At 35.1% G+C, this 26,244-nt stretch overlaps 4 protein-coding genes across 10 annotated transcripts in view; 1 reads left to right on the top strand and 3 right to left on the bottom strand.

Moving 5' to 3' along the window:
- Positions 1–6,590, bottom strand: part of LOC127065643 (serum response factor homolog) — a 29,751-nt gene extending 23,161 nt beyond the window's left edge. Inside the window, exons 1-2 of the mRNA XM_050998278.1 lie at positions 5,732–6,590; positions 1,986–2,237 (exon numbers count right to left, since the gene is read on the bottom strand). Coding sequence (XP_050854235.1) covers positions 1,986–2,237; positions 5,732–6,289 — 810 coding nt within the window. The 5' untranslated portion in view covers positions 6,290–6,590. The remainder of the gene's footprint in view (positions 1–1,985; positions 2,238–5,731) is intronic.
- A 679-nt stretch (positions 6,591–7,269) lies between these two features.
- On the bottom strand, positions 7,270–9,183 carry LOC127065649 (mediator of RNA polymerase II transcription subunit 29). Of its 4 annotated transcripts, none has more exons than XM_050998288.1 (2): positions 8,753–9,183; positions 7,270–8,426 (listed from the first exon to the last, which is right to left on the bottom strand). In XM_050998288.1, exons 1-2 carry the CDS (start codon positions 8,753–8,755, stop codon positions 7,839–7,841), a joined length of 591 nt encoding a protein of 196 aa, XP_050854245.1. In that variant the 5' UTR covers positions 8,756–9,183; the 3' UTR covers positions 7,270–7,838. The 4 variants fall into 4 exon arrangements, with proteins under 4 accessions (XP_050854245.1, XP_050854249.1, XP_050854248.1 ...); XM_050998292.1 differs by having other exon boundaries at positions 8,986–9,177; XM_050998291.1 differs by having other exon boundaries at positions 8,762–9,172.
- Positions 9,184–9,501: 318 nt separating this feature from the next.
- The window catches only part of LOC127065637 (AF4/FMR2 family member lilli-like), a 20,364-nt gene continuing 3,621 nt past the window's right edge, over positions 9,502–26,244 (top strand). Inside the window, exons 1-7 of one of the 3 annotated variants that reach the window (XM_050998259.1) lie at positions 9,502–9,804; positions 10,496–10,977; positions 11,084–11,546; positions 11,684–11,841; positions 12,008–12,175; positions 12,269–12,826; positions 15,352–22,429. In XM_050998259.1, coding sequence (XP_050854216.1) covers positions 10,524–10,977; positions 11,084–11,546; positions 11,684–11,841; positions 12,008–12,175; positions 12,269–12,826; positions 15,352–15,476 — 1,926 coding nt within the window. In that variant the 5' untranslated portion in view covers positions 9,502–9,804; positions 10,496–10,523 and the 3' untranslated portion in view covers positions 15,477–22,429. Of the gene's footprint in view, positions 9,805–10,495; positions 10,978–11,083; positions 11,547–11,683; positions 11,842–12,007; positions 12,176–12,268; positions 12,827–15,332; positions 22,430–26,244 lie in introns of those variants that run through there. The other 2 variants (XM_050998261.1, XM_050998260.1) reach the window with 2 other exon arrangements.
- The window catches only part of LOC127065635 (myb-like protein AA), an 18,713-nt gene continuing 15,885 nt past the window's right edge, over positions 23,417–26,244 (bottom strand). For both annotated transcript variants that reach the window (XM_050998256.1, XM_050998257.1), the window contains one exon: positions 23,417–26,099. In XM_050998256.1, coding sequence (XP_050854213.1) covers positions 25,151–26,099 — 949 coding nt within the window. In that variant the 3' untranslated portion in view covers positions 23,417–25,150. The remainder of the gene's footprint in view (positions 26,100–26,244) is intronic.

The raw sequence follows: 26,244 nt of genomic DNA, 5'->3' as shown, positions 1-26,244 counted from the left end.
GTTAAAAAGTTTCTTTATATTTATAATTCGCTTATAAAATATCTCTATATCGTTGGATAATATTGGTGAATTATCCATACAAAAAAAAAAAAAACAACAATGAAAGAAAAGCGGAAAGAAAAAAATCCCAACGCATTTTTCTTTCAATTCATAATTATAGATACATATATCGTTGCGAACGTAATCGTAGATACGAGCATGCTCAGAACATGCAGCTGTTTCTAAAAATCCAGAAAAGGATTGTTTATCAACAACGATGAGCCGCGGTTAATTTTCGGTAAAAAAAAGAATCGAGAAAAAAGTAGAATAAGTAGAACGCGCGGAGGAAATATTTCACAATTCGAAATTGTACTTAAATATTGTAAATAAGTAATAATAAAATGTTATCGTTCTAACACGTAATACACATAACATATATGCGTAAATAGATAATATATTTATTTCCCAATATCTATATACGTATATGCGTAAAGTAAAAATAATCGAAAAACACAATTCAATAATTATTCTCGCTTCGCGTATTTGACTACTTAGTGAGGTCGTTTAAAATTTGTCAGGAATAATTCGACAATCCGCTCTCATTTTTTCTTTTTTTCATTCGTTTCCTCGAAAGTGATAAAATGGGCATGAAATAAAAGAAGAGGTTCGCTCGCGCTTCCTCTTTTATCCGACGTTCCCATTGTAAGCAATCGACGGACGATCGATGTCGCGATGGTTTGCCATTATAGACTGAACCGATCTTCCCTTTTTACCGGTTAGCCGAGCGATGGTACGCGCGGTACGACGCGACGCACCTCCTGCAAATAACTCTGCTTCCGTAATACGCGTCGGCTGGACTAGATTTGTGCGCAGAAAAACGAGCCCTGTAGCCTTTCTTACGCGCCTCTTCAGCCTCTTCCGACGTCGAGGACGCGTCGTCGTCGGATCGCGGATATATACCGTTAAAAGTCGTCCTCACAGCTTTGCGGAATCTTTTCGAATCGAATCGAATCAATTCTCAACGACATTTAACGCGGCATATATAGATTGAAATTACACATCGTTGAGAGATCGTCCGACTGCTCGAAAGAATTAACGGAGAACGAATTTAACGGCATGAGAAATGAAAGAAAAATAAGAAACGTAAGTAATTGGCAGTCCAAGCGCGATCCAAGCCGAGAATAAAGGAGATCTCTCGATACGTGAAACCGCAGGCTGCAACGTTATAAAACCGAGAGCCCAACTGGCGATAATCGGGCCAGTGATAAGGGAGAGCGTCCGCGAGCCGTTCGACGTATGAAAGCTATCTCTATCTATCATGGACGGAATCGAACAAGTAAAATACATTTGTTTTCCTATCGAGCTTACAGGAGAGAGAGAGAGAGAGAGAGAGAGAGAGAGAGAGAGAGAGAGAGAGAGAGAGAGAGAGAGAGAGAGAGGCACCTGGAAAGTCGGTATTGTCAAAAATAATCGGGAAAATAGAAAGTAAAATCTGAATGGTGAGGAGGATGAGGCGATGGGGGAGTAGGAGAAGAGTCAGGATCGAAGAAGGGCGAGGAGAAGGGAGGTAAATAGGAGGGATGACGATGATGAGGATGAGGATGGGGATGGGGATGGGGATGGGGATGGGGATAAGGAAGAGGAGGAGGATGGGATAGGATAGGGGAGGTGAGGTGGTACTACCGCTGAGGATGCGAATGAGACATATGAGGATGATAGGCAGCGTGATGAGGTGGCAGAGGAGAGGGACAGGATTGTTGATACGGTCCACCGGCGAGCATCGGTCCAGGACTGGAACAGGGTACGAGGTGCGAGCTCGGCGATGCCGCATGCGCATGCGCGATCAGATGAGCGTGCTGCGCGTGCGAGGGCGGCGCGTGCTGCGAAGCCGGCGGCGGTGGCGGTGGCGGCGGACCCGGATGACCACCGGTGGGTCCGCCGCCCGCTCCGGGATAGCCACCGTGTAGGGAGCCACCGTGAGGCGAGCCATAGACCAGTTGCCTTACTTTCTGCTCCTCGTCGCCGATGTTGTAGGTTAACTCGGTCTCCTCGAACCCGGTCGCCGACATCCGTTGATCTCCCGAGGAACCGGAAGGCGGTGGATCGGGACTGTTCAGGCACGTCTGGATCAACGCTTTCCCAGCTTCGCTCGTTATCATCGGTTGCAGTTTGCGCGTCGCAAACGTGTACACGTGACCGGTCTCGCTCGCTACCAATAGCATCACTTGCGTACCGGTCAACGTCGACAGCTCGTACGCCTGTGAACGAAGATATCACGTATTATTTATTACTCGATCGTTAATTTCCTGCGTTAACGAACTTCGATCTCGAAGATCGCACCCGAAAGACTTCGTGTACCTACCTACAGCTTCTTTTTCTTTTTTGTCTTTTTCTTTCCTCCCTCATTTTACTCACTCCCTTCATTTTACTCTTGCACCCGAGGGGAAGGAAAATAAAATCATCGAAAATTGTCCCTCTTCACTCGGCGATAAACTGACTTTGAGATTACTTGATTAACTCGGACAATTACGTTCGTTGTGACTTTAAACGACCCGTTGATGAAAACATTCTTATTAGGTGCACGCTCCTCGTTAGACTTTCTAATTAGATATCGTCCGAAGATATATATCGGTTCCTCGTCCTATCCCTTTACGCACATTATAGAGAGATAACGATCGCAAGAGAGAGCAGGGTATAAATACGCGTACTCCTGTTCGCAGCTGTTCCATTCGGTCACGTGACCGTCGGTTAAACGCGGCGCGCGAACGTTCGAAGTGCTGCGCACAAGTCTTTCTTTACGAGTACGACTCAAACGTTTCTCCTGTCCCGATCGGCAAAAAATTACAACGGTTCGAGTACTTGCGATAAGGAATGACCTGCAGCGTATTTTCCTATATTTTCCTTTCTTCTTAATATCGACGTAATATCGTCGCTCTTTATAATAATATACATTACATAGGATCATTTCGATAAAGAGTTTAATGAGTAAAAATTATGAAGGAAATTACGTTATATATAATGCATCGATTTATAAAAGAATATACTTTCTTACGATAACACGAAATGGTTTCACACATTTTCTTTTTTTTTTTTTTATTTTTCTACTCAAATACATTTAACTACTTAAAAAAAAAAAAAAAAAAAGAATAAAACGAGTATTACAAGGGAAAAGAAATGAATGAAAGCGAGCTAATAAAAATTACATTGCTATGGAGTTATCACTTACAAGATTAGATACACAAACGTAAAAAAGAACTAAGCCAAAATAGAATTGTCGTTAAATTCTATATGCATACATATAAGAATCAAAAAGAAAGAAACTTTTTCACTCCGAACGTTGTCATTATTAATCATCACGGGTAGTAACTACGGGGGAATGAGAATGAAAGAAAGAGGATAGAGAAATCTTCGCTAAGTGGTAAAAAAAAAGAAAAAAGGGAAACGAAAAAAAAAAGATCGGCACGGCATGGCCTTTGATCGTAATATACGAGCCTTTATACTTTGGATGACTTTTGAGATGACTACATGTATTTTAGGAGATATTAGGATGCGTTGCTATTATTATACTACGTTTCTACTCCGACAGCTACGCCGGTAAGCTACGAAAGTGAAGGAAAGCGAGTATAAATAAACCGAGACCGTAGCCTTAATCGCGCTTAGACGAGCTATTTACTTACATCGTTCACGTATTTCCATATAATCGAAAAAAAAAACGATTTCGATCGATCCATCAATCGATCTTTGATCGATCGATCGATCTTCCTTCGTTTTTTTTCCAATAAAAGTCGATCCGATAATCGAAACTAGTTCGTTCAAAACTTTACACTATTATGTACTTATCGTTAATCCAAAACAAATATATATGTGACTATTATCACATAATTATCAATCCAAGCTACTTTTTTCTTTTTCCTTTTTTTTTTTAATTTTTTATTTCTTTTTTTTTCATTTTTTATTCATTTTTTTTTTCATTTGCAAGGTTGCAACATAACATCGTTCATGAATCAATGTTTATGTTCGTACCAATACTATTCGATAGTTACGTGAATTCGCGATTTACATGATTCCATGGACAAGCATTGATAATTATTCTCAAGAATTATTCTTTCACACGAATGGATATATATATATATATATATATATATATGGATATGTGTGTGTGTGTGTGTGTTGGAATAAAAAGATGAGATATATCACCTGAACGAGGTGGAGAAAGAAGCTTTGATAAACAAATAAAAAAATAATAACACACACACCTACAAATGTCATAATTTTCAGATGTAATTCAAAATCAATCGGAGTAGTGGTATCGATGATAAGTTATTCTTTTTTTCGAGTAAATTATATTACTTTTTGTAGGCCTTAATAACAAACGCATTAAAAAATATTTAAAGTGGATGTAAGCGAACGTTCACACATGACGTTACCGTAACTCAATCTTTTACAATATTTTTTAGGAAAGAATATAAAAATGTCATTCTTCTCAAAATTGTTACTCATTTTTTTTAAAAGGTTAAAGACATTATTAGAGAGAGAGAGAGAGAGAGAGAGATAATATAAGAAGATTTAATGTTACTACTAAGAATAGTCATTAATTGATTACGATAAATCGATTAATATTTTTTCTTATTGGGACTTATTGTTATTGTTATTATCATTCGCTACTATCTTAATCATTTCTACTACGTTTACCACGCATGTGGTTGCGTATGTACACAGAAACATACAAATAAAGAAGTAAAATGCAATTTTAACTATAATAATCATTACATCAATTACATTTAAGTTTTGGTCGTAGAAAAGTTGAACCTGTTGCACAAAAAATTGACTATTAACTTTTTAACATAAGTATGTAGTTATATGTAAATAACTTTAATATATACTCGATAAAAGAGGGAGCATGGTGAAGGACGACTAAAATCATTCCAATATCTTAATCAAAAAAAAAAAAGATCGAAGTTAAAGCTAAATCACTTCCGATCCATATTGTGAATTGAATTTATCGAACTTTCGATACATATATTTATAGTTTACAGATACATATATACTCGTTTATTAATTACACGTTCTCGATAAAACACGTTGAAACATTTTTTTGTATCCTTTTCGTACAAGACAAATTACTCGTTCGTTAATTTCTCGGCCAATTTTCTTTTCGATAGAAACGAAACTCGTCTATCGCATAACACCGACGTATTCGATAACTCGCAATAATTCAAAGAGCGCGCGATTCGGCGCTCCTGGGTAATTCAAATGAATCCGCGCGAAAGTTATTTCTATGCGCGCGACGCGACTGTAACGTTTTTGGAACGTATAAACGCACGTATGTAACTTGATCGAATCAAACAAAGTATACCGAACGAAATACTTGTTTATAATCATTTTTACGTATCGTTCTAATCGATAGCAGGACCCGCTTTTAACCGAACGATGTAACTCGAACTCGATGGCGTTTACGAGCGTGAGTCGGAGGAGGATATAAATAAACCTAATACGCGTAACGAGTAAAGAAGAAATGCGACGAACGACGCTCGGTGTTTGAATCGACGAGTGAAAATGCTCGAAGATCTTGGATTTGTTATTCGAAGCCGACGCAGGACGTCGAACGCGTGAGCGCGCGTAATTCGTCAAGGTAACGTCTCGTTTCGCGAATTCCATTTCCGAGGTTTTTGACATATGACGAAACGAAAATACAAGGAGAAAAGTGAACGTAACAGACGATACATAGAAACATGAGATGGACTCGACTAACCTTCTTCATGATACCGGTCTTCCTCTTGGAGAATGTGGTGTACCTTCTTAGCTTGTTATCGATGTACTCCATTTTAATCTTGACTCTACCCTTGGTCTTCTTTCCATTAGAGGGTGGCGACTTCTTCGGCTGTCCGAGATTCGTGAAGGACTCATCGAGATTCTCGGCGACACAATCGGACATTGTCATGCCCTGTTGCTGCTGCTGCTGCTGTTGTTGTTGTTGCTGCTGCTGCTGCTGCTGCTGTTGGGAAAGTGCCTGCTGCCTGGCGTTAGTGTCGTCGGTATAACAAACATCCGACGTCGTCCTCTTGATGCCTCTGCTCTGGACCGTGGCGACGCCGGGCGTCGGGCCGCCCCCGGGCATCATGGTGGCGCCACCACGTTGGCCCAACTGAGAAGCAGCAGCGGCTGCAGCGGCGGCGGCAGCAGCAGCAGCACCGAGTTGGGAGGTGGACGGTCGCCCGTACATTTCCGTGGCACCGTCGCTACCGATCATCCCCATGCCGTAGCCGAGACTCGCGTAACGACCGTCCCTTCCGCCGCTAGGGTTGTCCATCACGGAGCCCGACACATTTATTATTATCTAATAGCACCCCTCGATCGAGCTCGATCGCCGCCACCGTATCGCGTAAACCAACCGCCGCTCTGCTTCCCACGTGATCGATCATCTAGAGGAACACGGGACAACAACGCGCACTACACGAGCGCTCCCCGCGAACTGTATGCGCGCGGTCCTATCGTAACTTGACCTACGTGCTCGAAGCGCTGCCTCCGCGTGCCCGTGCGCGCCATCTACCCCCACCACGGCGAGCGTGCGCCGTTAAAAAGTAGTCCACCCTTTCGAAATTCGATCCTTCCCACCGTGGACCGACGGTGTTTCCCCTTTCAAAAAATCTATTTCGATCTCGTTTAACGTTATCCGTCGACATCTCGCAGATTCTACGTCTATCGATCGCGATATTCGATCTCAATTCCGTCCCGCGGAGCGTTACACGGAACGCCGAGAGGGCGTCCCCGGCTGCCATATTTAGAAGTAGACGTTACCATATTAGGGCAAGTTTGCCAAATATGGTGAACAGAGGTGGTCCTTCCTTTTCGAATGATTGCACGGCGCGCCGCGGCAAAACACCAATCCAACTGACAGTAGCGCTTCCTGCACGCCTTTCCGTCCCCCCTCTGGCCTCCCTTGCTCTTCGAATACGTGCTAGCCTACGATTGATACCACGAGCGACGGATAACAGCCGCTCTTTTACGAGAACGCTGCTTTTCTCTACCGTCGATCCCGTATCTCCTCTTCCATCGATTTTCTTCCTACGTTTTACCTTCGACCGATCCAGATACTATTAAAGGTCCCTTCACAGGCAAAACTTTGACTTTTCTTCTACGAGTAGTATATATTGAATTTTTCTATTCCAATCAAGACGATTATATTTGTATTTTTCGTACAGAACGCAATTTTATTAGAGCGATACCCGATATTGGATTATCTCAACGTTTTACGATTATCTTAAATAGAAAGAAGTAGAAAACCTTAAGTATGTTGCAAGTGCGATATATTATTATTGTTCAGTCTTCGAAATATTTACAAAAAATCTCTACCTTTCCTATTACTGTACTATTCCTAATATCTTTAAATATCTTTTTTACAAAAAACAAAAGTATACTTTCTTCCGCCAGATTTCCTTTTTGTGCCGAATTCCAATTCTGTTTTTTACATCTCATAAAATATGGTATATACTGTACTTTAGGATCACTAATGTTTTTCCAACTACTCTCTATAGAATACAATGACGAAATTTGTTCTTATTAATATACATACATACACACATACATACATATACGAATATATTTACATCGGTGGACGTGACGCCTGCATTGACATTTCCTATTAACAACTTTTACAGAACGTGTCGTAGAATAATCGTACCGTTTCATTTATTACGACTTATTCTTTCCTTAATTAGGACAAAATATAAAATGAATATTACCGATTAAACAATTTTAACGAGTATTGACTTATATTGACACTGTTGCTATTTTTAACGTTTCTTTATGACTCAACGACAGAATGTATTAGAAATAAATCCCTCGTACGTATCAAGAGTTCATTCCCCTGGTGCAATCGTATGTGCCGCAGAAACCAAAGTATCGTGTATCTCTTTGGCGTACGCCACTTGCGAGCGCACCGTCATTAAAAATTGCGGATATGTTAAAGCTGGTCCTTCTTGAGCTCCTACTGTATCAGTGCGCGTTGGTATAACGGACATCGGTAGATATCTAACGGAACTAGAGTTTTGTGATAAACATTCTATAGATGTTTTCAAATGTAATTCAATTTGATCGCATATAGAATAAAATTCCTCCATATTTTTATTGAATCGATGATCTGGCTGATCTATGCCTTTTAAAGATCCGACGTCTACCAAACTGTTTTGATGCAACGTCTGAGCTGCAGTCTTAAGGGCTATAGCTAAAGAATCTCTCAACGGTCCGACTAAAGATTTTACTTTAGAAATATTATCCAATTTTTCCTGCGCTTGTTGCTGTTGTTGCTGCTGCTGTTGCTGCGCTTGCTGTTGTTGCGCCTGTTGAGCTTGCTGTTGATTCTGAGGCATTTGAGGATTTACCGATTGATTCATCTGATTTACTGCCATTGTTCCAGGTTGTTGAATCGGTGGTATATTCATCTTGACCTGTCGATTCATGAATTTGTTACTATCCGTTCTCAGTTTATTTTACGTATTATATTATTTGTTCACGAATAAATATATCTTATATAGAGCACGACAGACCGCTTCAAACTAACTTCGATTCAAGTTTTTAAACACTTTTTATACAAATGTAAATGACAAATACAAATGTCTAAACCTTTAAAAAACGTAAGACGACTAAAAAATTTGCCCATACAAAGGTTACATGCGATACATCAAAACTCTATATACCAGATATAAACATAACCAAGTTTAAACGATTTCATCGATAAAACAAGTTATTTGAAAGAACGACGATGATTTATTACCATTATTACCTGCAAGAATATTCACCTTTTAGAAAACTTTTTTATTTAACACATAGAATGCTAGGAATAACTCAATTTTATTTGGAAATGATGTAATAAAGCCAACGTAATTCCGGCATTTCAAGATGCGATATTAATTACGAAACTTTAATTATGAAACCTATTAATTATTCACTCTTTGCGTATAAACTAGTCAAGAGTTTTATGCTTTAAATAATATAACCGTTTCTTACTTATGATCATAACGTCTTTGCGAATCCATGGATCAACACATCGTTAACTCAATCGAATCAGATCGAATGCAATCGATTGTAATCGATTGTCGAGAAAAACCAATCAAATGCACTTACGACTAGACTTTTCAAGATGAACCAATCAACGAGTATCTATAATTCGACTACAAACGTTTGATACGAGGCAAACCTCGATTGAAATTAAAATTAAATTTATTTTTGACCAATATTTATCAATTATACATTCACGTTGATAATACATCTTAATGACTCGTCCATTATGAAAATATTAATTGATATCGTGTTGTTTCTTTTTTAATTTCACTAGACAAAAATATTCCTAAATATGATAAGAATCACTTTGAAACTTTTCAAGAAATTCTTATTATTTTTGATAATAAGGAACGATCAGCTTAAAGGCGAAGTTACAGGAATTTATAAGTTTCCAACTAGTATCCATTTTCTACCAATGAGTATACGTGTACGATGCAAACGTCGCATTACATATGGCGTCAGGAAACCGACGCCATCTAACGACTGGCATTCCTGTTTTTTTCGTGCGGGTAAAACCACGGCTTTCTGGAGCGCGGAACCCCTTTCACGGTTTTGTTTGTAACATCCAGTGTTTTAAGTGCATTTCGTTGTGATCCTTGCGATGCCGTGCGTACGGTGAATGAGATGATATACGCGGGAGAGCGTTCACGCGCGAGAGAAATGTGTGGGAAGATGAGTTAACCGTGTGTTAAAGCGCGCAGCGGTCAACCTTCCGACAAGTTTAGTACGGGAATCTATCCATATTCAGGACTTGATTGCACCGAGGTAAATACGCGTATGAGTGCAAAACAAGATACATACATACAGTTTCTCGACTTTCTCGCCCATTCGTTGGAACTTGGAAACATCGTTCGTGTTTATGTTTACCCCTCTAATTACCCCCCTCCCCCTTTCCATTTTCCGCCCGCCACCCTGCTCCTCTTGCCTTTTCTCTCTCTCTTTCTCTTTCGCTCTCTCTCTCTCTCTTCTCTCTTTCTCTCTCTCTCCTTCTCTATCAATCGCTTTCTTTCACTCTATCTCACTTATTCCTTGATTTTTTTTCTTCTTTATCTTCATATGAAAATTCTTTTATTATTATTATTATTATTATTATTATTATTATTATTATTATTATTATTATTATTATTTTTGTCTACTCTGATTCTTATTTTTTGATATTACCAAAGTGCATTGTTTTCTTTATCATATAGTGTGTTATGTGATTAAAAACATATTTAATTGATAGTAGAAAAATCACTCCGTCTTTTATATTGTGGATGATCTTCGTGATTTAAACATAATAGTAAATCGTTACAGTCAACGATTAGTATATGACCTTCTTCAAAGTTTTCAAGATATTAATAGATCAGAATGATATTTTTGGCACGAATATGTATTTTCTTTCTTTGTTTCTTTGATATTTACAATAACAAATCTTGTCATAATATAATGAACATATTTTTAATTTTTCCTAAAGCTTTAGTAGAAGTGTCAAGTAGTGGAGAATGAGTGCATCTGCTGTAAAGTCATCGATATCTGGAGTAGGGACATCCCCGACTTCGACTACTCACTCCATGCTTCCAATGAATGCTATGGCTCAAAAAGTAGTTCCTGGAACTGAATCAGGATCTATGAAACCTTTAACAGGAACAGGATTAAGCTATGTTACGTTGCAACCGCCAAGTCAGCCTCTCAGTTTGGTACAGGATCACAGACCGTCGGTTTACCAAACACCACCTTATATAAGTAACAATTCTGAAAAGGAATCAGAATCGGATAAGCTTATACCAAACGGCGTAGAAACTATAAAGGTGGATACAGAGCAAAATATACCTGCTCCTGTAAAGCCTAGTGAACCAAATAGAAATAACAACTTGAGTCCTGAAAATCCGACCCAAGACGAACAACGAGAAACTCCAGTAGAACCAGAAACGATCCCTCATGCCTTAGAATTTTCAGGTTGACGATAATATTATATCATTTTTGTTTGTTCGCTTATTACAGAATATCCTTTATTTATTTTTGATCAAATATAATCTTTAATCAGATCTTAATATTTTTCTAGCGATATGTCCTCAAGGACAAAACAAAGTTGAAGAAAAGAAAACTACTGTAAATAATGGCTCTAAAGAAGCTGAAGGTGTGCCAGTTAATGCTTCTCTACAAACAAAGTTATCGACGCATAAAACTGAAGATGCTCAAGTAAAACCAGAAGTTCAAAAAAACAAACCAACGAATCAGAGTGCAAAATTGAGTGGAGATAGTCCACCCGTACAACCATCAAATAATTCTTCAAAACCAGAAACGAAAGTTACAGCTTCGCCAAAAGCTAATAAACGAAAATCTAGAGAATTGAAAGATTTGAAAGGAATATCCGCGACTCCAGACGGGGCAAGTAAACCTAAGAGAAATCGCGTCCAAACGCAACCTTATCAAAGTCCTTTGCCAGAAATTGCGTTGCTTGTCAAAAGTTTAAACAAGTCTCCTGCGACGAAAGCTGCGGATGACAAGCTAATAGTATTCTACAAGTAAGTAATTTTAATTGATATGGAAGGGTGACGATATAATGCAAACTTCATACACAAATATTTATACAAATCTTTTTCTATATATCGAAATACCAATTCTTTAACCAATGAAACATGTTGACAAATGTTTCTTTTAGAAATGAATTCCTGGCTGTGAGAAATGCAGAAGGGAGTTTTTACGTTTGTCAAGCGATGCAAAATATTTATAAATCGAGCAGGCGTATTCGCATACGTTGGTTATCGCAAGATAAAAATAATGGTGAAATTTATTCTCCAGATTTTTACGACTTTATAGGTAATTTAGATTGATTCTTTCGTTAATTTATAGTAAAAATATATCAAGCTAGATGTTTCACTCATTCGTATCATTTTATCAAAATTAATAGATTGTACATGCATTTGGCTATACGTATAACAACAGAGAGTAGAATAGAGGAAAGATGTTCTTTCTTATTTTTCAGATTTCGATTGTATATTAACGAACCTAAATTTGAATAAAATCGATAAAAATAAATTTCAATTAACGAAGATAGAATTATTGCGTACGGAAAATATATTAAAACGAGCGATCGATGTAGAGGCCGGAGTGTCTGAAAAGCCTAGAGTAACGGAAGAACATCCAGATGGACGTAAGTATTTAATATCGATTCTGATAAAATTTCAATCGTCATTGCAGCAAAATATTTTATTTGCCTTTTAAACGAATATGTGCTTTCTTCCAGTCGATTTGTCTCTTTACAAAGATGAGTCACAATTGAAGAGAAGAAGAGGTCACGGCCCGTACAAGCAGAAACAAGGCCAACGAAAAAAATCGAAACGTTCGGCAAGTTCCTCCGAAGACGAAGGATCCGAGGACGAGTCGAAGGATGAAAAGAAGTCGTCGAAAACGGGACGTTCTAAAAAGGGATCGGTAAACAAAGCGTTAGCGATCGCAAAATCGGTTGCAAAAGGATCGAGCAGAGCGGAAAGGGCATTAAATAGAAGCACAAAATCTGGGAACAGTACGGGTAGCGAGTCCGCCGGTGGCACTGCTGCAGCCACTGCTACTGCTACTGCTACAGCAGCAGCAGTACCCGTAAATAGCGCCGCTACGCCGACGACTCCCATTGATTCAGCTAAAAATAATGGTGCAGACCCTAAAAAGATCGATGCGAAGAAAACCACGAAGCAGCAGCAGCAGCAGCAGCAGCAACAACAACAACAACAGCAGCAGCAACAGCAGCAGCAGCAACAACAGAGCAACAACAACACGAGTGGTGTACCAAGGACGAAGCTTCGTGGTAAGTGAGTTCATTGAAATCCGTTAGTTAAGTTTCTGACGTTTCTGTAGCTACGAATAAAATATTATATACGGGATGTTTAAAAATTTCTATTAAAAACTTGTAGGATTTGCAACCGAGAACTGAGTAGGTAAAGTTTTCAATAGGAATCCCACGTACGGAAACGTACCGTGCTATAAAAGTGAAACAAAGTCAGATAAAGTGTTTAAATTTCTCGCTTCTACTGGCTCAAAAAACGTTGCTGACGTGTGAATTTTTATTTCAATAAAACAAATGTTTCCAGTTTTTCTCAATGGAAAGGATATTTTATATGTTGTTTTGTCATGTGAGCTCATAAAACGAGTGTTTATTGTATCGGAACATAGTTCACAAATACGATGCAACGAAATTGATGATCGCCATATCGAACAGCTCTTGTTAATAGATCATGTCTAACAAATGTCTTTAACTACAAAATAAGAATAACATCTGTTTCATAAAATGACATTGCTTAAAACATCCTTTCCGTACGGAAAACATTTTCTTATTGGAATTGGAATTTACATCGGCAATGAGTGCTCTTCGATCTTACGTAAGTGAAAGATTTGATTTTATTTAACTCGTAGAACGGTACGTTTCCAGACATGTTTATTAAAAACTTTATCTTTTCAATTCTCTCTACAAGTTCTAGGAGTTTGTAATAGAAATTTCGAAACAACCTGTATACATATATATATGTATATGTATATGTATACGTATACGTATATGTATATATTATACGCATATACAGAGTAATCTGTATGCTGGAATCATTCGATATCTCTGTTAATATTAAATTTAACGAAAAAGTCTGATACTATTTGTTATATTATCACGAAGGGGGCCAAAATAATGTATTATTTTTAATATTTTTATTGTGTTTCTGGTTATAAAAATTGCAAGGTATTCTTTAGTTTCTAGGCAGAATCGCAGCGAATTCCATATGCTCTTTATATAAAGAAAAGTGTAATTCTTAAACTATGAAATATCCAAGAACCCTTTTGGATCTTTGTGTTTCGTATCTAAATTTAAATGTGTGTATGTATGTGTGAGCGTGCGTTTGTCCTTTGTGTATGCCTGATCTACCGTCCAAACGATTGCATAGATTGACTTAAAATTTATATTAAAGAATAAAGTTACTTGGAATAAAAATCTATAAATAATTTCGGTTTGACTTAAACTTTAATAGCTTTAAAATAGCGAGCATTACAAAAATTAAATTAATCCGTACAAAATTTCATATGCAATGGAATTAAAATAAAAATTATCTAGGAATAATCTCCGAATTATTTTAACTATAATATTTTAATCATTATTAGCGTTAGCTACTGCGTGTCACGTCTATTCAGACCGACACAAAAATACTGATTTAAATGTAACTCGATTTTTTTTTTCTTTCTTTCTTTCTTTCTTTCTTTTTTTAAATATAACAAAAAGTATAGACAGAAAAATTGAAAAAACAATGGACTATATTAAGTACCGTAACTATGAGATCATTTTTATCCGATTTATATAGATTTCATTATTCAGGTTCATTAATCATGGTATAAAATTTAATTGACCACCTTATCGATGCGATGAATAAAATAAAGAAAAGATTATTGTGAATATAAAGGAATCCACTCATTGCGGTTTTTAAATAATGTTTGTACATACATAAATACTTACGCCATTAGATTCAAGTTAATTATTTCTTATTGTTGTTACTGCACGACTAACAAGCGTGAGACGAATTTAGTCCTCCATCGCGGACCTTGCTCCTTGGATTCGCGAAAAGATTTGGACCCTCGGGAGAATAGATTCTGGATCAGGAATGATTCGAATCCGAGTCTTTTGTATTTCAAGCGACTGTTTTGGACCACTAAACCATCCAGTCTGACAAATGTCTATATACAACATTAGGAATGGAGGTACTTGACCCCACGCTTGGCTATCATGTGGCAACACATTTTCAACCTGAAATATTCATGCTCCTTCTTCTCAAATAATTTTGAAATTTTCAAGGACACCGGCGCTTAAGACCATCTGCCAACTTTTCCTCGTCGTCAATCGCGTCGCGTTTGCACGTAGATGATCAAAATTTATGGAGTCTTTGTGTTCCCTTTTTTATGTATTTTCTTTTTTCGTCTTACCAAAACTGAATGACACAATTAAAATAAGTCGAATGTAGATAACTTTGAATTTATAGTATTTAACGTAGCTTTTCTGTTCCTTTTTTTTCCTTTTTTCTTTTTCTTTTTAATCCTACTTTGAATAATACAACGTACGTCTCAGACTTTTTTGTTAAAATGAATATTTATAGAGATATCGAAGTGGTTCTAGTAATGTGAACTACTCTGTATGTATATATATATACATATATATGTGTATATATATATATATAGCCGCTAAGAAGATATTTTTGTTATATATATATATATATAAAAAATATATATACATTATATCTCGTGAAAAACGCGCTAAGGAATGTTCGGTATGTTCAAAAAAGGATGATGATAAATCTGTAGGGTCAGCTCAAAACACACAGCAAGGCAGTAGTACTGCGGGACGTCCCAAACGCGTAGCTGCTTCAGCGAGTATTCTGTCAAACGAAGAAGCAGCACCACGGAAAAAACCACGTGGGCGAGCGTAAGATTAACATGTTATTGTTTTTCTTATGCCATATTTACAGCAGAGTCTGTATCGTAGGCAATATGTACGTGTGGTACACTCTTTAAAATTGCAATCAACTTACAATGTAATATATATGATCTCAAGATTCACGATGAATGTACCAAATGCTGCGTTATATTATAGTCTAACGATACGGGATCAATGACTTATATTACGATGCGGCAATTCGCATTTCGAAAACTAACTCCGAGACTTAGAGAATGATATTGTGATATCATGCAAAATTTGTACATATCGTCTACGTCTCAGACTCCTCGGAAGAGAAGAAAGTCACGGATAGTATGGAAAAAATGGTACCTTGGTTGAGTAATAACTATCTACAGGGTGTCACATGCTAATGCACTCTTGCAATAGTCTATTTTTGATGTTGTGACTGAACCATACGTGATTCATTTGAGTTTATTGTACACTTTCCATTGGATATGATAGCTATGTACAAATATATATGTCTGGGATTTGTATGCATTCTGTAAAACAGATATTAAGGCAGGAAAGGAAGAAGGAAGAAAAAAAGAAAAAAAAAAGAAAATATATAGGGTAAAAAAAAATTAATTGCGTGAGCGATCCGTGAATTATCGATCTCCTATCTGTAGATCGATGAGATCTAGAAGTACAATATCTGTACATTTACGCTGAATCTTTGCTGTTTAAAAAATAGCATACAGAATGGTCCAGCGCCTATATAAAGACAGGCAGAGAAAAGAAGTGCCCTGAATTGTAATCCCTTGCCTCATTGTTGAATCCACAGATTCATGAGAGAGTCTTATATGTAAAAGGTAGCACATTGATCATAGTTTTTATAGTTTATTTTCAAAACTACATTTATCCAAATGAATTTGCACTGCGATCGATATAACATAGTAAAAAATTGAGATCGCTAACACACAGTGGTGCCACATATGATTTAGCCACATTAACGTATTTACACTTTAGAGCAAAGAAGATGAAGAAGAAAAAAGTAATAATAAAAAAAAGTAATGCACTTATTTCCTCTTGATAAGTCTTAATTAAAAATGTATAAATTTGATTTATGCATATACATTATTTTTATCAAAGATCGTGGATAACTTGTTGCAACGTGAACGCGTATATCGCAACTATTTACTAAAGCATTCCGTTCCTTGGCTGTGTTCGTTAAGAAATTATTCGTTCTTGCTCGTCCTTGACCTCCTGACCGTACTTTTATATAAAACGTCTTCCTATTTTTTTTTCTCTCTTTTCTCTTTTTTCTTTTTGTTTTTTCTTCCCCTCTTTCTTTCCTTCTCTCTCTTTCTCTCTCTCTCTCTCTCTCTTTCTTTCCTCCACGACCTCCAAAATAAAATATTCTTATCACTTTTGGTCACTCGTTTATATCTAAGAATTGATATAATCTTAAATTACTTCGAATCTTTCATAACAATCACTGCCATTACCACGAACGGTGCTCGTGTTTAAAAGAATCGCGTAAGACGCGTTCACGTTGCAGTGTATATTTACTATATGATAGATAATTATTATTTACTCTTCACCAAATCTGAATTCTTATACTTTTAACGTAGTTGATAGTTTACAACATGTCGAGATGTATTTGTATTAGTGGAAAGACGTATTTTACGTCGACACATTGAAATGGGGACTTATAAAGACATCGATTTAAATGAATTGTGTAATTAACAGAGAGTTATTGAGAAACAAAACAAAGCAAAAAAAAAAAGAAAAACAAACAAAAAATATATTCATTTTTCTACATTACGGTATTATGGTTGGAGACTCGCGATGGATTACAAAAAATAGTTACTGGACCACTTATTATATGAAATTGAGTCGATTAATACGACTTTTGTTTTGAAATTACGAATGAATTAGCGCAATCGAATTAATGTTGAGTTGCGAGAGAAAGAAAAAAAAAAACAGCGTTTTTGAGTGTTTTCGAAAAGTTCGAAGGATCGTAATGTGTTCTTTAACAGCCTCGTGGGATATTTTAAGCGATTAAATCTTCAAATTTTTTATGAAGCGTGCAAGGCAAAATAATCTGTTTATAATTCGAAGAGGTCGAATAGCTTTATGTGTAAAATGGAAACATAAAAAAGAAAAAAAAAACAGAAAAAAAAATAGAAACAAAACGAGACGATCATTTTTATCTGAGAAATTCGAAAAATCGATGTGTACCGACAGTCGATAAAAACGCGCTAGTCAATTTTATACCCGTCGGTAAGAGAAGATTCATCTTGTATCTTATATCTATACGTACAGAGATTGTACGTATTAAATTTTTATATTTATTATCAAAGGCATACGGACGAATAGCCGATTTTATTAAAAGCATGGTTTTCAATTCGTAAATCGTAGTTATGATCAAGCATTGTAAAAAAAGCAATATCTATAAAAATGAATTGAAAACCATGCTTAGCAGCAACCCATTGATTTATGTCGGCTTCATAGTGCAATATTTTCGATAACTTAATTTCGCATATTCGAAACAGATATCGCTATATTTCGATTGATTATCAATATTTCTGATATATAATTATATTCTTTTCTTTCATACAATAGAATAAGATTGATGGGAAATCGAACCTTCTCCTATCGACGTGAAATCAATTGATATGCTGTTATTGATTATCGGTGTACACACTTTTTGTTTTTCAAATAAATTCTAAAAAATCTTATTTGTTCACGTATTTGTATATATACAGGGTGTTCCTAAAATCGGTGATACAAGCAGACGTCTGATAATTTACAATTACATTACAGTTTAATTTACTGTATGTATGTATGTGCAAAGAATAGATTTTCTATAATAATTCGAATATTTCGTTTGTTAACGAATTGTGGAAGTTTTGAAAGACTTACTGTTATTAGGTAATCGATAGAAATATATATAGGCTTGTACTTTGTATGTGCCAGAATCGTAAGCGTGGTTTCATCGTTATCGGATTGATCAATTCTCTTAGATATAATTTGGATTTCAAAAAAAATTAATTTCTTTTTATTTTTCTTATTTTATATATATATATATTTTTTTTATGTAAAAATAAAGCATCGTATGAAAAATTTTTATTCCAAAACTTTCGATTTATTTCTTTATATGTTAAATCCATCCGATTCCTGGTTGTACCACACAGAATTATGGAACACCCTATTTATACAAACATATGTACATATATACATTGAAAAATTTATGTTATATATCTTGACCGTTGAACGCACAAAAAAGGAAAAAGAAAACCAAAAAAAAAGAAAAAGAGAGAGAATTGTTAGGACGGAGAGAGAAAAGTACAAGATACTTTTTCGTTCTTCAGTCCTGTTTTAATCGCATTGTACATAAGAAATTAGATAATCAAAATTAATAATGAAAAAAAAAAGAAAAAAAAAAAGAAAAAATGATACAGCAAAACGAATGACTTGTATTATTGTTCTCGAAAAAAAATCCAATATATATATATATATATATATATATATATATATATATATGTATGTATGTATAGGTCCTTCAATCGAAGAAACCTTCCTCTTGTTGTCTTGTCTTTCTGTTTGTTTCAACGGTCAAAAAAATAAACAATCGAAAAAAATAAAAAGAAAAGGAAAACTTATTCCCGGAACAGAAAAAAAAAGAAATTAATAAAAACGTGACGCGAGACAATTTTTATGTGCCGGAACCGCATTCATCTTGCTTGCGAACGAACGAACTGGTTTTTTTGTAAGATTTCTGCGACTTCTCATTGTTGTTTCAACAGAACGAAAAAGAAAAAAGAAAAAGGAAAGAAACAAAAAGAGCCCAGGCATATCGACCTCTCTACCGGAAATAGAATACGATATAATTATCATATTAAATGGTTAAGATAAATTTTAATTCTTTTTTCTTCTTTTTTTCTTTCTTTTTTTTTCTTTTTTTTTTCTTGAGCTGGAGACAAGTAAGATATCAATTCTGTCATTGGTCCATCGCATACACTATATTTGAAGAAGAAAGGATTAATAACATACATACATACATACATACATACGTACATACATACACACCCATGCACCCACCCACGCACGAATACACACACACGTGCCGACATAAACGTTTACGCAAGGAGACGAAAGAAAAAAAAAAGGAAATATACAAAACATACTGTATAAATATAGTAAAGAATTCTAATACGACTACCGAACGATTTCTTTGTTTTTGTGGTCATTCAAATACTTTTCGTTCTTTCTTTTTTTCTCTTTTCGTGATTTTCTTTTTTGTGGGTGTTACATATATATATACATATACATATATGTGTATATATATTTATATATACATATATATATATATATATATACACATATTGTTCTTCGAACAAGTACGGTTTTATCTATTTTTCTCTCACTCTTTCTCTTTTTCTCTCTCCCTTTTCTGTCCATCAACTTGGTTGTACCTGACTTTATCTATTCAACAGATCTTGAGTAAGGTGCAAATACAATTTAAATATTATTTTTCCTCGTCCCATCTTCGTCGTCGTCGTCGTCATCATTTTTATCATCGTCGTCATCGTCGTCGTCGTCGTCATTTTCATCGTCGTCGTCGTCGTCGTCGTCGTCGTTGTCGTCGTTGTTGTCGTCATCGTCGTCGTCGTCGTCGTCGTCGTCGCTATCGTCGCCATCGTGGTCGTTTTTGTCGTCAACATTTCTTGTTAATGTCGTCGTACCCATCTATGGAAGATTCAAGTCGTATTCAACGTATACGATATAACAATTTTTCTAAAGTCCCTAACTTTTTATCTTCTTCCTTTTGGCTTGTTTTAATGATAAATAAATAAAGGGACGTTATTTCATTAACTAACAAGTCTCTTTCCAGAACTTTTTTACAAACACGTTAAAGGGGAAAAAGATTTTTGACATATTCGGGAATAAAATTATCCTTATTATTCTATCTATTATTATATAATTATTATAATTATGATTATTATTATCATTATATATATATATTGTTTTATTATTAGTATTAATGTTAGTATTTTATTACGTAGTATTAATATTATTATACTTATTACTATTACTATATATTATTATTGTTCTTGTTGTTGTTGTCTTTTCGGTAACGATGAGTCATAAACTTTTTTTTTAAAAGGAGAACGCGTCCATTAAACCGAATGATTAATGAGTTTATATGTATATATGTACGTAAGCCTACGCACAAATTGTATACCCGAGACGCCCGCGAGTTCGATGACGTAATGATTTCAAAAGTGAGATCGCAAAAAGATCATCATGATGATTGTCGCGATTAGTTCTATCGACTATTCAGTCGACGTCGCACGTTTTTTATACACACCGATGACATCTTGTCCTCCGATTGATTATTATTATTATATTATATTATATTATATTATATTATATTATATTATATTATATTATATTATATTATATTATATTATATTATTATTATTATTATTATTATTTAATGTGTAAACCATCTTTCATTAAGTTTATTTTTATTTCTTATTTTATAATAGATTAAAAAGCTTTCGTCGTCATCGGTTGGTGAGACGCCACCGAGAAAATCGTGCAATGTCAGCGCGTTTCCACTTTTATGCTTTCTTAAATTCGTAAGATTAATTAAAATCGATTCACGTATATGTTGTACGTGTTGTATTGTGCAATCGATGAAAACTTTTGGTGCGAGTTTTGCCGAGGAAAGGAGAAATAAAAAAAAAATAAAAAGAAACTTACATACATACCCACTACATACATAATACATACCTTGTTATTCGTCGTGATCATTGTTTACCTTGTAATGTGTAAAAAAAAAGAAACGGACGTAAAATATTAATTTTTTTTTCTCTTTTACGAACCACGAAGAACGAAAAGAGATTATACGATAGTATAAAGATTTTCTTGTAATGAAATGTGCGTCGACGAAAAAAGAACATCTCTTACGCAATTAATATATATTTCTGGTTTAATTTATATTTAATCCTTTATCTATTCAATGAAAAAGCAAATCTAAATATCTTGGAGAGTCGATCGTTTATATATCGTTTGTTAAACCCACGCGAATTCTGCGATATCTGATATCTCTGTTTCATAATTATAGCGCTGTTATTCCGAAATTGTTATCAGACGTATTCGAACTATATCGAATATCGATTTACACAATGATACACTGGATGTAACTAAGTGTATTTAAATTTTTTTGTCCTTTTTTGTTATTTTTACTTTTTTCTAAGGACCTATAGGCGAAGATAAGAGGGAATAACAAAAAGAAAAAAAATGAAATGTTACATCTACCGAGAGCGTTAAAAACGAATTTTTCGAAAATGGAGGAGTAACGAAATGATGTATTAAATGTATAAGTGCTCTTACCGAAATGTTTAACTAAAAACAAAAAAAAACAAAAAGGGAGAAGCAAGAGAGAGAGAGAGAGAGAGAGACAGACGGTACGCGATCGAACAGACTAAACACGATCGTAGTTTTTAACAGAAATAAACAAATTATTGACTCGGTAAAGTATGTTAAACAATAAAAAGTTGTACCTGACGCGTTTTATCCGACGTTCGGGACTCGTCGCTACATACATACGTGTTGAAAGAGAAATAATAAGAATATCCTATCGGGGAATTTGTTATTGTCAACTTTATCGAGAAAATATCACGCCAGGTTCCAAATGTGTTATCGCCTAAACGATAATAGACGATAATATTTGCAATTGTAAAATCACAGAAATGATTCCCCATTCTCCCTCTTGGCTTAAATAATTTAAATGGGTTTTTTTAATGGTTCATACATACATATATTCCTTGTACTCGCTAATCATTATATCTTATGAAGTTTTTAGTAGCTTTGGAAATGTTGGATTTAAGAATGAGGGTTTGTCACGACGATGCGACGAGTGTATCCACGCATGTCCAATATATATATATATATATATATATATATATATATATATATATATATATATATATATATATATATAAACAAAAGAGAAGAGAAAACGAGGAAGGCAACCAACGATGTAATATAAAAATGTTTTAATAAATATCGATAGAAAAAACGCTACGCAAAATATATACAAGTGGTTACAAAGGTCAATATAAAATTACACGCCTGGGAAAACGATAAAAGTCGTCCAGGACTAATGTACAGTAAATATCTGTCGTCGCATTTAATTCGAATATTAGTAACATTAATTACTATTATTGAATATAATCGTAATATTCCTCATTAAGATTTGATATAAAAAATATTGTCATGTTTTTCCATTGTTCAGGTGATACGAATATATCATGCATCCTTTCGAATGATATAAATTATGCGCAATTTAATACTATATAATAATACTAGCACGAATGTAATGTGTTAAAAATAGATCGAAAATTAACAATTGGCGGAAAAAATTCGTTTTAACAAAAAAAAAAGAAAATGAAATAAAAAAAAAAATGAAAAAAATGAAAAAATAAAAAGAGATAAAATGATAAAAAGAAGGCAAATACAAAAAACGAGCGCTGTGTATTTTTTATACAAAATCATTTGAAAAAAAGGGTTCGAACATTTTTAAAAATGGCACATGAAACGAATGAAAATCATTGTGTGGTAGTTGTTAAATAAAGCAGATTACAAGGCACTATTAAAAAATTAATTATCACCATGTTTTCATACGATAAAACCTTTTCTCCTAATTTATATATATACATATACATATACATATATATATGTATATATGAAAAAAAATCTACATTCTCTTTATCTTTTTCATTTCCCTTGTTTCGATAGACCCGTTACTAGGAATGATAACCTGCACGAATATCATTTTTATAATCTGAATACATCATTTTGTTTATGTGCTTCAATATCATACCATTTCGATAATCACTAACGATCCAATATTTTTTTTATGACTCCATAAGTTAATAATATTTTGAACAATTTTTTGGTTTTAAAGAGGCATTTGCATTGACAATTATTATTATTATAATTTTTGTTTCTTTCATTTTTTTTTTTTTTTTTTTTTTTTAAAGACAATCACTGTACATAAAAATTTCTTTTGCTAGAGAAGAAAGAATAAAATTATTTTTTCCCCTTCTCGTTTAAACATTTTCCCGCAAATACCTCTTGTGTTCTTCCAGTTTTTTTTTTTTTTTTCTAAGCTCATAGAATATATCGGGTCATTCGATTGAAAATATATAATTTTGCTTCATAATTTATACGTAATCCATTGTGGAACGTGATCTAGCTAAAACTCTTACGTATTTCGAAATAAAGTTCTTATTTATATAAAGAGTCGCTTTTACAGCGCGATACTTGTCTACGAAATATTGTCAAGAATTTTAAAGCATTCTATATGTATGTATATATATCGTACTTCATAATTTTTTAGATGATATATATATATATTTTTTTAATAAAACGTAGCGCCTGAGATCTTTTATTTAATCTTAATATGCGCAGGAAAAAACCTGTTTTTTTTTCATTTTCTTTTCTTCTTTTTTTTCTTTTTTTTTTCTTTTTTAACATAAGATTACATGCACGTATTTACAACATCAGTTACTTGGTTGATTATACGAAGCGTATTCGTTCGATCGATTGTTCATTATTACGCGTACGAATTTTTAAACGCGGTAAAATTCGCGTCTTTTTTCCAATTGTTTAGTGCACAAAAATATAAAAAAAGAAAAAGAAAAATCGAAAGAAGAAACTTGGCGCAATTACTTTATTTTTCGGACTTTGCGTATTGCATTAATCAATGGATTACGTTCGTTAATAAAAATCTAACATCATAATTCATTTTTAACGTTCTAAAATAGGCTCTTGTTATTAATTATTAATCGTAGGCCAATAAAAAAATACGGAACGACCATTCGTTTTAAGCTAAAACAAAGAAGCACCATTAATAGAGTGGATCCTAGGCGTGCTTGAGATTTTTCAGCTACTCGTTATTTAATTTAATTTAATTTAATTTAATTTAATTTAATTTTAATTTAACTTAATTTAACTTAATTTAATTTAATTTAATTTAATTTAATTTAATTTAATTTAATTTACTCCATTTGAATTCGCGCGTTGAGATTCGAGAATAATGCGTTATAATCGCGAGTGAATCGTATCTACTACTTTTTTCGGAGTCAATTTCGTCAATGATATTTACGATCATATCGATCAAAAAATATCTTCTCCCTTTACACGGTCCCATTCTAACAAACATTTTTTGCTGTTAAACAACTGCAACATCGATGTAAGAATATCCTGAAAAAAAGAAAGATAAAAATATCTTTTTTCTCAAAGGTTCGTCAAGAATTCCAATAATTCATTATTCACTACGATCCTAAAGAATTTCAATCTTCAGTCCGATCCTATAGCAGCAGTCAGTCTTTCAGAGAAACGACGTGCATGTACAATTTGTAAAAAAAAAAAAAAAGAAAGAAAGAAAAGTAAAAAAGAAACTATCTCGCAAAAAATAGGAATAGATGGAAGAAAGAAGAAGAGCGACCCAGAAAATCGATTCTTTCGTCCGACATTTCGTTTGCGAACAAAAATCGTCGGTGCGCGCATTTCAGAGCATTCTCCTTCCGTGTCATACTGAAAAGAAAGAAAGGCAAAGTTGTGCGTAACATGCATCATCGACAGCAACGACGACAACGACAACGACACTGATAACGACAAGGGTGATGTCTCCTCGGAAAAAGACGATCAAACGAGAGCCTCAGCGTGATAGTGATGATAATGATGATGAATATGCTCGTGAACGTGTCTCCTTCCGGTAGTAGCAGCGGCAGCGTTTTGAGAAAATTCGCGTTCGAGCCAGCGAACGACTTGCGCCATTGCTCTAGCTTGATCCTGTTCTCTTGTAGCGTGTTTCAATTGATGCTTCTTGCTAGCTTTACCGCATTGAGATTGTGATTGAATGTATTGGCTTGGATCCACTGTTGTTGTCGTTTGCCTCTGAACATTGTGATTATTTATCATCGGACTTTGATTTATAATTTGACCCTGTTGATTGTTATTTGGTATAAGATTGACGATGTTGCGATTTCCTAACAAATGTTGAGTTTCGTTGTTTATCGTGGGACCGATGATGTTGCGAACAGCTGACAACTGCTGCTGTTGCTGTTGTTGTTGTCCTTGCTGTTGAATAATAATATGTTGTTGCTGTTGTGGTTGTTGTGGTTGTTGTTGTTGTTGTTGTTGTTGTTGTTGTTGTTGATGTCCCAACGATTTTGACAATTGCGTCGTTGTAGTCGTCGTAGTCGTTGTTGGTGCAGCAACTGTCGTTGTTCCTCCCGTCGTTATTATCAACGTTGCGTTACGTTGTTGCTGCTGCTGTTGTTGCTGCTGCTGCTGTTGTTGTTGTTGTTGTTGCTGTTGTTGTTGTTGTTGTTGTTGCTGCTGCTGTTGTTGTTGTTGGATACCGTGTTGCCCCCGCGTCTTTCTCAAGTTCCCTCGCGTTTTCGTTGGTAATTTGGAAAATGCAACCGTGTGATGGGAGTTTTCCCGAACCGGTTTGTGATAAGTCGTCGTCGATTGTCGAGACTCCGAGGGTGGTCGACAGCTTTGATTGTAATTCGATGTTTGAACGTTCGTTGGCTCGACATGTGGGCTTCGAGATGGAACGCGTACATGTTCGTTTTGATGTCGTTTCCTGGAAGATCGGTACAACGATTATCTCTTTATCTCGAAGATGATACTTTTAAGTGGTATATACTTAAAACATTGGGAAAATTTTGTAACGTACGATTGTTCTTTAATCTTATCTTTCTTTTTTTCCAAATATTTCCGATAACACA

The sequence above is a fragment of the Vespula vulgaris genome, chromosome 8 (assembly GCF_905475345.1).
Source record: "Vespula vulgaris chromosome 8, iyVesVulg1.1, whole genome shotgun sequence".
In the NCBI taxonomy this organism is placed as follows: domain Eukaryota; kingdom Metazoa; phylum Arthropoda; class Insecta; order Hymenoptera; family Vespidae; genus Vespula; species Vespula vulgaris.
This window is presented reverse-complemented; position numbering and strand designations above follow the sequence as displayed.